Genomic DNA, 13,404 nt, shown 5'->3' on the forward strand with positions numbered 1-13,404 from the left:
TTATGCTGGGAATATGGAGAGAATTCAATCCTTCCATGGAACAGGGCACTGGCGGTGGCCAGGAAATATATAATATGTTGCTGGAGGGGGAGGCAAATGTCTAAATGGTATGAATGCAGGCATTCAATGTAGAATAGGTTGAAGAACTCATTCAAAGCAGGGTGATGGCCTCATAAATGTGCAAAAATATGGGGACAACTGATAGGAGGTAACTTGGTCTAGAGGGACTGCACACAGTGCAGAGACCTGCCTCCAAGTGTGTAGTGTTTAGATGGGGAAACCTGAAGCAGGAACACTGAATCAATCCAAGGAGGTGGTGCGGGAATCCTAGCATAAAACTGATCCAAACTATTGCCATTTGTGAATTTTGCCAATGACTTTGACACATGGGTTTTTATGTTGTGTTCTAAACAAAAAAAGTGAGTGAGGAAAAAAGTGTTCACCTTTTTCCCCTTGATACCTATAGCAAACAAGAACAAGCTGGCTACCATATCATTCAACTAGCATCCAGTGTGTATATAGTAGCCTCTCTGGAAACAAAAATGTGCTTTTTTTTAAAGATTCCTCAACCACCAACCTAGTTGGTGGCATGCCTCATCATTGGGTTTCCACCGAGGGTGCCAGGTGCCTCCTAGGTGTGCTGCGGTGCCTGATTACAGACGAGCTGGATTTTTTTTGTGAGAAAGTGAATTTTGGGAATGTGACATATTAAAATTACCTTCAGGATAACCCTACTAATCAGGATAAATGTAATAGTGAGGTAAGATTAAAAACAATAGTGGATGTAACCGAGAAAAATGATCTCACACATCCAGGAATGTTCTACATGTTTCAGCCAATTCATGTGTGTAAGTTGGCTTTCTTCAGGACCAGTGCTGTCAAGGCCGGCAGCAACCCTGAACAAGTGCAATGAAAAGCACACTTCCTAAGGTGTGTATGTACAGGGGCATATTCGAAACTTACGAATTACCCCTGAAGCGGAATATTTGAAAGAAAAAGAGACATACAAAATAGTTTACTACAACATAAATGATTTACAGTGAATGCAGAGTTTATTCGCAGAGTGTGTTTTGAATGTACCAACGTCCTCATGCAACTAGCTAGAGGTTTTTCCTCGGCTCGACGCTCATGCTGAGTTTATAGCCCCATGTGATTGCTCTTTCACATTCACAAAAATGTGTGTCGGAAAAAAAGTTCAGTGCGCCTGAATTACTATATTGAAACCCAAATATATTTTTTAAGCGTGAGCATGATCAAATGACATCAGTGCTCATGCAAGTCCTGTGTGGTTCATAGTGACTGTGAGCGTACTTTCAGAGGTTGAACTACACAATCATCCATCAAAGTCTCACAATCAGGCAAAGAACTGTGAGTTCTCTAACTACCAGAGACAGTGCTCTAAGGATTTATTTCAGGTTGTGTCATATATGGTTTTGAGGAAAAAACCTTTGGGCCATCTTTACTAAAGCATCCCTTTACATCAACGTATTGAGCAAGTGGGGATATGTGACACCTACTATAGTTGTGATTAATGTTATGAAAAATATGGATCCCGGTGAGAGGCGGTGCCTATTGCCACACTCTGTGGAGAGAAGAATGTCAAAAAATTGTATGGACCAGCACATAATCTGTTAATCATCCTGGCCATATTAGAAGAGCGTTTAGGTCCTTCTAAGGTCCTCCCCCATGACACTTACTTCATCAAGGTGGTCTGCCTGCATTTTCACCTGTTGCAGCCCTAAGTAGGATCCTGGCGAAGTTGTGGTCCCGGCCGCAGCATTCTAAATAATCATGGCGGCGTTCCAGTGACTCTGCATACTCGAGCATAGTGACGTCACTACTTGAGCGTGCCTATTTTCATTGGGCATCATTGACAGGCCCCTTAGCTTTGTTAACCTATTGTGAGCTTGGAAGTATAATGAAGCCAGCACATCATGTCAACTGTGCCTGTTCAAACATGTGTATAATAGGATGTTGTGTTCCAATGTTTTGTTGTGTTTTCATACAACAAAATACTCAATGTAATCAATTGACATAAATCAATAAATCATTTTATAAACCTAATGTGCTGCACTGCCAGAGGTCCAGGCTCTTCAGACTGGGGAAGCAAAAGCAACCCTGGCAAAAATGATCAAACCAGCCCCGCTCCCTTCTTCCCCTCGTTCTGTCACTCTTTTCCTTCCATTCTCCTCTCTCTTTTATTCCCCTCTGAGCTCTTTGACTCAATCTCTCTCTCTCTGACTCTTGAATCCTCCCTGTGCCAGTGGCGTAAGCCCCTGCAGCCCCGCGGGGAGGGGGGGGGCGCGCTCTGGTGGGCACCTCTGGCACGGACGAGCTCTGGTGGGCACCTCTGGCACGGACGAGCTCTGATGGGCACCTCTGGCACTGTGCACAGTCGGGAGCCAATGGCCCCTCTATGTACTTTGCAGGAGGGCCCCCTCAAGTTTCGTTATGTCAGTGTCCTTTGCTTGTTCCACTTATCCTTGAGGAGCTGGGAAAAGTGACAGAGGCACTAGCAGCGGCCTTGGACTGTCAACTCCGGCCTCCAATGTCTCCATCTCACGGGGGAATACCCGGAGGAATAAAAGGCCAGTCCGGTGCTGTGTTTTTCAGTCTCTGGTTCAGATCACATTCGGGCCCCTGACAGACTCTCTGCCCTCCAGAGACTTTTGACTTGATCATTCAACAGTGCGTAACCCGGGTCAGCGGGCGTGTTTAATTTACACAATAGGGTCTCTTGTCAGTCGACTTGTCGCCGGCTCTCGTCTTGTATATTTCAAGGCGGACGGGGGCTGTTTACCAATCGACAGAAAGATAGGACAAGACCGAAAAGATGGAGCGGAAGGCCGAGCGGAGTGAAAGCAGCATAGGTCGCAGAGCACGCTAAATATTAAACGTCAGACAGAATAGGTATAATGACTGAATGACAAGTGGAAATATAAGGCAGCGGCGAACATAAACCCATCTAAATTGCCTGGGAGGGGAGAATAATTACATGGGGATTTTGAATTGTGTCTACAGAACAAGCTGGGGCAAGATCGTTTAATTTGACATAATTCACTTTCATTTTAGGCACAGAAAATGCGATCTGTCACAAGACTGCATTTTCTGGGCTTGGACAACTTTGAATGCCCCCGTTTATGATGTCCACGTTATTATAGCCAGGGGTCAGAGAGAATCGGTACCAGTAGTGCTAGCAATTAGTTAGTAGCATATGCCAATATGTTACCCATATCTCTATTTTTTTAACTGTTTCCCACGTGTATAACATTCGGATTCAAGTCCTGCGAGCCAAATTGTAGCAAGACTTTAACTCACTGAGCCATCACTCCAGATGTACAGAATTTTCGAATACATTGTTCCTGAAATATTAAAATCAGTACTAGCTTTCACAAGTTGTGTCAAAACATGTTGAAAATCCTTTAGAGATACCACTCAAGTTTATTAATGTATTAAGTTATTTACTTATCCAATACGTTTGTGGAGGGCTAAATGAAACAGCAGGCGTGCTGCTTCAAAAAGCTTGAAACAGAAAGTTGGTGCAAATAACTTTACCACTGGATTACAACAGCAGATTTCCAGAGGTGGAAATGTGTGACAAGAATGTTAGAGCATATTTGTTTATTTCCTTTGTGTTCTGGTGATGATGCGTTCTGTTGTATTTACGCATTTGTGTTCTTGTGTTGCATTACTACATTGTGTTCTGCAAAGGTTTTGTTTATAATTGGTTTTCTTAGTTTGTTGGTGAGAATATGTGACAACAAGGTTTGTGCATATTTGTTGAGCAGCTTTTTGTTTTGGTGTAATGAGTTCTGTTTTTTGTGTTATGCTTTTGTGTTGCATTACTGCGTTGGGTTTTTGTGTTCTATTCTGATTTTTATTGTTTTGTGGTTCCCTAATCTTTGTTAGTTGTGTTCTTTTGCTGTTACGGTGTTATGGTCCGTTGTATACGAGGAGATGTCAACAAATGCTACTACATGTCCAGCCAAAACTAAACGGCATATTACTTTAAAGTTCTAGTGGAAATCTTTCATTTACAACCAAACACTAAAGTGGCTACTACAGCTCTTTAACTATTCAAGACATCAATCAGCACCTAACTGTGGCAAGACCTATTTTAAATGATAAGTTCCAGCGGTCAAGCACCAGGAAGTCCTTTTTGTAGAGTAGTGCCATTTTAGGACCAATTTTTGTTTGGCAATTTGATTTTATCAATTTACAAATGTACGTTGTCAAAGGAGCGAAGGAGGAAGTGAGTAAGTGAGTGTATACATTTTTAAAGTGCTTTCATGAACCAAATATCATCTAGGTGTGATCCAGGGACTTTCCATCAAATTCTGAACAAGAAGATCCCAAATATAAGAAAAAAAACTGTTGACAAGTCCAGCCTTGACAGAAGGTACAACACTCAGATGTGTTCACAGAAACTATTTTTTGCAGAAAAATCATTTTTTTAATTTTCTCCAGAAAGAGCGGGACGCAATTCATCACCAAAAGCTGGGGATTTTATTGGGAATTTTGGGCGCTAGAGAGACAATCTCATGTCTCACTCAGTTCTTCACTAAGTTCCAAGAACTTTAGGTCTGCTGAACATCTTTACCGTCAGCAAGCAGTCTATTATTTAAGACAGGGAAAAGGTAAATGAAACCTCTTCTAAGATAGAATTATGGACCAAGCAAGGAATATTTAAAGAAATCCTAAATGCCACTGGCAATCCATGGAATTTTTTGCTGGTAACTGTAATTTCGTAATTTATGCACAGGTTTTGAGCTATCTGGCAGGCAGTACTTTGAACTAAACGAGATTTATTTGTATGTGCCATTCTTTGGGACATCTTCTGAAAATGAAATCCCTTTGAGGTATTAATACATTTCCTTCTTACTTGCTGTTCAAAGCAGATGGACATTTTGGGATCATCCTATTAGTAGTAAGGACAAGAAGACGCAACTGCTTTAAAGCTCTTGAGTTGTATGACATATTATGAGGTTTATTTCTTTTTCACTCAAAGCGAAAAAGGTGACAGTTCTTTGACAACTGATCTTTTAAACAGCTAGAGTATTGTAAAACAGTGTGTCAACAAATGAACAATCGATTTATAATAAAATTTGAAGCAAAATTTATCTGCTTGAGTTACAAAGTCAACCAGCCATCAAATTAAAAATGCACAGATGTGTCAGATTTACAGAGCTTTTCTTCCAATTTGCTTGTTTCAATAACTAAAAAATAAATATTGTATGGGAAGGAGTCATCCTGGCTGAGCAGCAGGGAAGGTGATACTAAGAAAAGGGTGCATAGCAACAACCAGAGTCACAACAACCATATAACAGCTTCTCTTGTGCATTGGTGATATATGCACCATTAACCAGGTTTATGTGATCCGATGCTCATAAACACTTGGATAGAAAAAAATGAATGCTATACGCTATCCTAGTGGAGTTATGCCTTGTAATGCCTGGAATGACTAACGCAATAACTCTGAAGTAATACAATATACATGTTATGCCAGCACTCTGCTTAAGACAATAGTTTTCAGATTCCATTATAGGGTAGAGACACATATAATTTGTAAAGCTCACTAACTGATGTTTGGTACATAGGAGAGTGGTGTATTTTAACAAACCCCAAATTTGACCAGAGATGTGTGAGATAATATTACTACACTAAACAAGCGTTATCATAGGTTCCGAGAAGGCAAAAATACAGACAAAATAGGAAAGTAAGGTATAGTAACTAAAGGTTGCCCAGTGCAGAACTAAAGCCGGGTTGAGCTACTTCTTAACCCAACAAATTGCACCACCCCATCTACAGAATGTCTTCAACTACCAAATACGTTAAACATAAAGGAAACATGCATGTTGCTTTACTCATTCGTTGAGTTTACTCACATCTCAACCAGCGTGCTCCGGCATGGGTGTCCTTCTCCTTGGTCTGCCGTCGCTGGCAGTAGCTTCTGAAAACATACCACAGCATCCAGATGAGTTGTATCAGCATGAGCGTGATGAGGTAGGCCAGCAGGTCCTTCTCGCTGATCCCCATGGCATGGATTGCCCACGCAAACATGAGCAGAATGCCGGCCAGAAAGATATTGAAGCCATACTGGCTGCTCAGAATCTCTGAGTTTTTCTGTGGGCAGGTTTCAGGTGCATCGAAGTGAGGTATCCGTTCGAGCTGCTTCACCCTTGGGCTGGAGGGCGAGATGGACTCGGTCATGGAATGCGTGTCCACCGACAAGACTTCCAGCCTATTGTCCTCACCCATGCTGGCGAAGCTTTTGTTTAGGCTGAAGGTCTGAAATAAATGAGACAGAAGTAGTCAAAAAGAGAAGTTCTCAGAAAGACAACACGGAATAGGATTTAAATGGTCCTATAAAGAAATAACACTAGAAGAAGCCCAAGTAACTAAATGGTGTTCCATAGTTGAGTTCGTTTTAGGTCATGTAGCATTAATTTTGAAAAAAAAATCTAAAGTTTCAAACTGTAATTCTAGTACGGTAGTGATGAGAAAAAAATAGTATCCCATCACTAAAAACACTACATAAACAGAAATTGAGAAATTATAAAAAAAGAATGGAGATGTAATAAAACAATAATTATACTAAAAGGTATTTGTACTACAGAAGTGTGTTCACCTTGAACATTAAGAGCTCGCTTAGACAGCGAGAGTGCCCGTAACTGCAACTCTACAGGCAAAACGGTTCAGTTATTCAAGCTGTAGCATTTTTCAAGTAATTACTGACTGATCCCTTATATAGCCGATCAGCAAAATAAAAACGTCAACAACATCCTGTCTGCAGGGGGGGCAGGATTTCAAAGGCAACACACCTACCTACCTAGAAGAAGAAATCTCCAATCTTTCACTGCAGCTTACGCCGCCGACATACCTGGGGTTTCCCGAGTGCCACCGACCAACCCACCGAGCGGCTGTCCTCTGTCTGAGGAGGCGAGCAGCCTACGCATCAGGTCGTCTGACAAAAAAAGCCTCGAGTCACCCAGGTCCGTGCAGAAAGGGTGTACTTTATTCAGCAGGGAGAGAGGAGCCGAGACAAAAGGTCTATTCTCTCCAGGGTTTCTCACAGTCTGCGCCGAAAGTTCAGAGCCACGGAAACCCCTTTGAAAGGAAGGTTCGGAGTCACCACAGACTCTTAATCCACACAACGTAAGCACTCTGCGAGCCGGGCCGAGCGCGCGACAACACTTGTGTAGGTTTCACGCCAGGAGGGATAAAGCGACTTTTCAGCTCAAATCCTTAAAAACTCTTCGATGTCAGAGGCGGAACAGCGGATGAGGGGTGATGTTGCATTCAGTGTCGAGAGTTCAAGGGCAGCACGTCCGGTGCGCCTTCTCTCTGTGGCCACCTGCGTCCCTAACCCGACCACCCGCAGGCGCAACTATGGTTTATTATTCACATTAGAGGTGCGCATCGCTCCAGAAAGTAGCTTCTTTTACTAATAAAAGTTAGACTTGGTCGTGAATGTACGTGTACGGACAACACCTGAAATTTAAGGTAACACCGCCTCTTCTCCCACTCTCCTACCTGGTCTATCTTCGACCTGTTCTTCTATCAATAATGTACTTTCTTTCCTTTCTCAAACCACAGGATTGGCAGGGGTAACTCTCTGTGGATGACAACATTCCAGTCAATTTCCCGTAATCCTCTGTACAAACATCACTATAACCCACGTTTCCACAATTTATATTTGTAACTTGCATACACTGTTTCCTCCCACAGTAAACCAAACTATTGACTTGAACTGCCTTTCATGTTACCCCCACGGGAACTTGTTTTTTTCTCTTGATATCTTTACTGTATCTGTACCTTACTCATGTAAAACCCTAATAAAATTTATCTTGAAATTAAAAAAAAGACAAATGTCGGGCCCCAGGATTTAATTGAATGTGGTGCAATGAAACCTGAAATCATCGCGTACGTCTTTACTGAGGAAATCACATTCGAACAGAGGTGAATGCTAATTTAAATGTGATATTTCTCACCCGCATGATGTGCTGTGTGCAAATGCGTGTTTTTATAGGAGAATTTCTACTTTGCACGCACCTATACATTTCAAGAGTCTACTTTTACCTTTCTTTTGGCTTCTCTTTCCCTTCCCCCCTCTTGCTCCCTACATCTTTCGCCTCGTTCTCTCTGTTTTTCTTTCACTCTCTAGAAATCTGTCTCTGATTCTTTCTTTCTATTTACCTGCCTTTCTCTCACCCTGCTAGGCTCTGCCTTCCTCTTATTCACTTTATATCTCTCCACCTTCCTCTATCTTTACTCGTTTGCAGATTTGTTTTTTTGCTCACTCATTCAATAACTTTCAGATGTCCCTTTCACCGCTCCCATCTCTGTCTACTTATCAGTTGGCAGTTAGTCTCTCCCTCTGTCTCTTTACTCCTCTCGCTTCTCTTTTTCTCTGTCTCTGCAGTTTAATGTCTCCAATGCTCCATCTCTCTCGGTAAAGCTCCTCTCTGTTTTCCAGCATATCTTCCTTTGTCTCTTCTCTCTTTGTTTCTCTCTGTCTTTGTCTCTCTTTTCCCTCCCTTCCCAATGTCTATCTTATACAAAATGTGCTTTCTTCTCTACTTCACTTTACCTATTTGCTCTTCCACTTGCTGTTTCTTTCTATATTCACATACTTTCCTCTTTTATTGTCCCTTTCTCTGCCTACCAGGTACACACACAGACTCTCTCTCTCTCTCTCTCTCTCTCTCTCTCTCTCTCTGTCTCCCTTTCTCTCTCTCTCTCTCTCCCCCTCTTTCTCAGTCTCTCTCTCTCTCTTTCTTTGTGTGCGGGCCTAACTAATTTTTGGCAATGGGGTCTACTTCCCATGACAAGTACAGAGCTGCCATGAAGACCAGCACTTAAAGAGGCTACTGACGGCTGGCAGAATCCAGAACCGCACTCTAGCTCTTCATTGATGGATGGCTGAGCTTCTTTCAGATCAACTGTGGGTCCTTGGAACCTCTCTTGCTGTTTAGAGTGGGGAGTACCACATCATGTGGCAGACACCCTTCACCCACTCTCCCTTCTTCCATTGAAGGGGCAGCACTGTGCTGTTTGACAGCTGCCTGACTGCTTAGGACTTCCATTTGGTCAAGGGAAGCCTCACCAGTGCTAACATTGGGTTTCTCCCTTACTGGGACAGAATGCCATTGGATAACCAGACCTCTCTTTAAGAGTGGCTTACCTTTCCTCTTATATTTCCTTTTCTTTCGGAACCCAGTCTCTTAGCTGTAGGCATTGGCTTCCTAGGATCTTTAAGTTAGGGGGCACCATGGGCGACCACCCCACTTGAGATCAGATCATACTCTGGGAGGACATTGCCCAGGATACAATCTAAGGGGAGGTTTGAACAGATTATCACCTTATACCAGCCAAATGTGGGCTCCCTCTCTAAGGGAACTAAGGCTAAAGGTTTGGTTGTGACCGCACCTGTGGCTACCCTGATTCCTTTTTGGCACATCCAGGTCTATGGGCACCAACCTGTCACTCACTAAGGTGTGACTGGTACATGTGTCTCCCAGACCAATAGCAGGGACCCCATTCACCTGAATGGAGTCAAAGGTCATGCAAACACCCTCAGGGATCACCAGCTTACTATCCAGATCTGACTCCCAGCACAATTTTGTGACTACAGACTCATCTGAGGAGTATTCCTCTATTGCTACAATAGACAGCCAAGTGCTAACCACTTCTTGGAGCAGGGGGGTCAGCCCCAGAGGTGACCTGATTGCTGACAATCAAAGCACACCCTGTTGTCCAAGCATCTTTTGAGCCCTGGATCCCAATGCCTCTGCTTATCGGAGTGGGGTTGGGATCTACTCTCCTCCTTTTTAGAGTTCTGGGGGAGTATCTGTGGTGGGATTACCACTTCTCTCCTTTGGTTTTTGTTGCCTAACACCCCCTTATTGGTGTCTCCCTACTAGTGCTGATTAGAAACACGGGTTCTTATCCACTCATCTGCTGTTTCCCCCAGTTTCCTGGCACCTGTCATCTTCGAGTCTACTAGATACTGGTGAAGCTTCTGTTGTACACGAGTCAGGATGTGCTCTTTAGGGAATACATTGTACAGCCCCTCATAGCTCACCTGATTACCTTGAATCTGGACCTTTTAGTGCCTTCACAGAGATGTTGTCAATGTCCACCCAGGATTGTGTGTTTGCTGTCTTCATGTCCCTAGACTTCACCCTGTACTGCTGTGGGGTGAGATCAAATTCCCTTACTAAACATTTTCTCATGTATGAGTAGGATTCTACCTCATCCCAGCCAGGGTCAGGAGCCTATCCCTCCCAGATACAGGGATCAACTCCCACAGGAGTGAACACCAGTATTTTGAGTGGACTCTTCTCATCTTTAGGGCCCTTTCAAATACGGTCAGCCATTTGTCAATGTTGACCCCCTCTACATACTTGGAACTATCCCCTTGGAAAACCTGGGATCAAACCTATAACCACAACATCTTCCTCATTTTTGATGTCACCATTTCTTTTCTCTCCCTCCCTGGGTCACTTCTTCTTAGCTAAGTCCAGCTTCTTCTCTATAGCTATGGAAGCTAGTTCTGCCCCAAGCTGTCCCTTCACAAGGGATAGCTCTGGTTCCTCTGCGGGGGAGCCTTACCTCCTCCCACCATTAGCTGAATGTCTGGACCTCATGTTAGAAACAGTGGACAAGTTTTCACCATTATCCTCCTGAAGGTTGTTGGAGGGGCCATCTTCCCTCTCCCCTTCATTCCCTGGAGCTGTCACTGCCCAGTCCTTAAGGGACCTAACCATCATAGCCTTTCTAATTCGATTAGCAGCTGGCAGCCTCCTTGCCCTACCCTGTACCCTAAGTTCAGCTACTGTGGTTTTAGTCAGCTTAGCCAGATCAAGCTTCATTGTATGCCTAGATTTGGGTCACTAAAAACTTTGATACCAATTTAACACAAGACCAATTTTACACAAATCCAAAATTGACGTAATTAAAAAATGTGTCCAAATGTAAAAAAACATAAAAATCAATTTTGCTCTGGGTCAATTTAGCGGATTTTTAAAAATCACCACTTAAATCCTGTATGTTATGGTTAAACCCAAGTACTATCCTCACCACTGATCACCAAATGTTGAAATATGGTTTCTTAGTAGGTGTAAGGAGGGACCCACTAGTAATAGACAATTACAATATAAGGTCCAGTCAAGGTCTCAATAAATTATTCCCTTGCTCAACCCTTGATAGCTGGCTATGAGCAGGCAGGCTTAATTAAGGACACAAAACACTGTTACTGACACAAAAAAAGTTTAATCACTGTATTGCTGTAGGACTGCAGGGATTTAATCTCTCGCAAGCATGCAAGCAAGGTTCACTAGTTGCGTATCAAGTGTAGGTCACGAGTTTCAGGTTAGGCAGAGTACACACGACGTTTGGCATTTGTGAGGTTCTATTCCAGAGCAGGCAGACACAGACTTATGGTCCAGCAATACATATTTTGATTAGTATTTACTGGGTGAGACAAACATTTGAACTGGAACGTTATATCCTGGAACTCGTGACCTACTCTTCATATGACAACTAGTGAACCTTCACTGGGCGTAACTAGACAGTTTGAAATAAGAGGCTTGCGAGAGACTAATTCCTTGCAGACCTACAGGACTACAGTGATGAAACTTTTTTCAGCCCAGTAGTTTCATAGAGAATGTCTGCTCACATTGCCCCAGATACAAAGTTTTATAGTGACTTTAAAGGTTGTTTGAATAAATGCTACTTCCTTCCTTATAAGAGCCATCAATATAACATGCTAATTCACAAATATCATGGGACACTGTGGCTATGTACTGTGAGATTCAATGGTAATTGTGCTATTCTGCATCCATATTAAGTCCCCATGGTATCTCTGTTTCAATAGTTATAATCCATGTGTACTCTGCTTTTCTTAGTAAGAGTACATAATCACCTCCTATTATTTTCGAGGATATGTGTTCAATCCCATAAAATGATAACTTGTTTAAATCTCCTACATGGTCCTTCCAAAGTTGTTTTGCCATGGCATACAAGAAATCTTTATTGTTTGTTCTCTTATGTGTCGCAAAATTTTTAATTTTGGTTTGTTTATGGAACTGCTAATATAACTCTCCCCACACTGGCATACCAGGATGTAGACCACATGTGTTGTTTCACACAAGATTCTTTCTCTGATCTTCGTTTTCTCTCAGGTAAAGGTTTCTACGTCCTACTGAATACATCCATACCTGCAGGCTTTGCACTTATGACGCTTTTAGAACCCACTCATTCTTAGCCAGTTGCCAACAGTATCTCTCTGTTTTGGTTTTTCGAAATAACTGTGTGTTAAAATGCCGCTCAGAGAGGGGGATTTTCTATAAGTGATGCTGAGATAGTCTTGGGTGCAAGATCTTAGTTCTTCATCATGTCGGAGTGTCTTCCAATGTTATTGTAGGGTGTTTCTAACTGCACCACTGGAGGTGTTGAATTGTGTTATAAACCTTAGGTCATCTTTACTTTCATATTTGTCAACCAGTTGCTTGGAATATATGAGGTCCTCCCTCCTTTTATTTATGGCACATGACTTAGCGTTATCTGAAACATTATTGGATATCTTCTTCTTTAAAAAATCTGGTATACATTGTATTCAATTGTGACACAAATTCTTCCTCCTCCAGTTTCTTTGAGCATGTAGAAATTCACCGTAAGGTACACTCCACTTTAAGGATCTGAGATTGGCACTGTTAGCTACCTGAATACTGTTGCACGCTGTTGGTTTACGATATAAGTTGGTGCAGATCTTTTTGTTTTTAATGTATACTTGTGTATCTAGGAACTCAATTTCCTGTCAACTTATGGTGTAACTAAATTCTAAATGAAACTCATTCTCATCAAAAGACTTTAAAAAGAGTTCCAGTTCTTCCTCTGCTCCTTCCCAGATTAAAAATGGATCATCTATGTAACACACTCATAGCACCACTTTGTCAGTCATTGCTCTGTTTTTATCACACCAAACATATTCTGCCTCTGAGAAACCCATGGTCAGATTGGCATACATGGGTGGGAAAGATGTACCCATTGTAGTTCCTCTCCTTTGTCTGTAAAATTTGTTTATGAATATGAAAACATTGTTGTGGAGGCAGAAATTAATCATTTCAACAAATATTTGTGTTTGTTCAAGAGACTAAATGAGCGTGATCTTAAGAATATTTCACTAGCTTTGATGCCATCTTAATGATTAATAGATGTATATAACTCTGCGAAGGATCCACAGAGCCTGTGTGAATTAAAAAAAGAAATATATATATATATATATATATATATATATATATATATATATATATATATATATATATATATATATATATATTCGAACCTGCTTCCCATCCACCTCCAATAGCTGGACACAGAAAAAGGCACACCAGGAAAATC

The 13,404-nt window shown here is 42.0% G+C and overlaps 1 protein-coding gene across 2 annotated transcripts in view; it reads right to left on the reverse strand.

The window, feature by feature from the left end:
• Nucleotides 1-7,015, reverse strand: part of OTOP1 (otopetrin 1) — a 141,889-nt gene extending 134,874 nt beyond the window's left edge. Inside the window, exons 1-2 of one of the 2 annotated variants that reach the window (XM_086964532.1) lie at nucleotides 6,881-7,015; nucleotides 5,886-6,288 (exon numbers count right to left, since the gene is read on the reverse strand). In XM_086964532.1, coding sequence (XP_086820658.1) covers nucleotides 5,886-6,258 — 373 coding nt within the window. In that variant the 5' untranslated portion in view covers nucleotides 6,259-6,288; nucleotides 6,881-7,015. Of the gene's footprint in view, nucleotides 1-5,885; nucleotides 6,289-6,628; nucleotides 6,701-6,880 lie in introns of those variants that run through there. The other variant, XM_086964531.1, reaches the window with a different exon arrangement.
• Between the last annotated feature and the right edge of the window lie 6,389 nt (nucleotides 7,016-13,404).

Source organism: Lissotriton vulgaris, chromosome 3_2, assembly GCF_964263255.1.
Source record: "Lissotriton vulgaris chromosome 3_2, aLisVul1.2, whole genome shotgun sequence".
Taxonomy (NCBI): Eukaryota; Metazoa; Chordata; class Amphibia; order Caudata; family Salamandridae; genus Lissotriton; species Lissotriton vulgaris.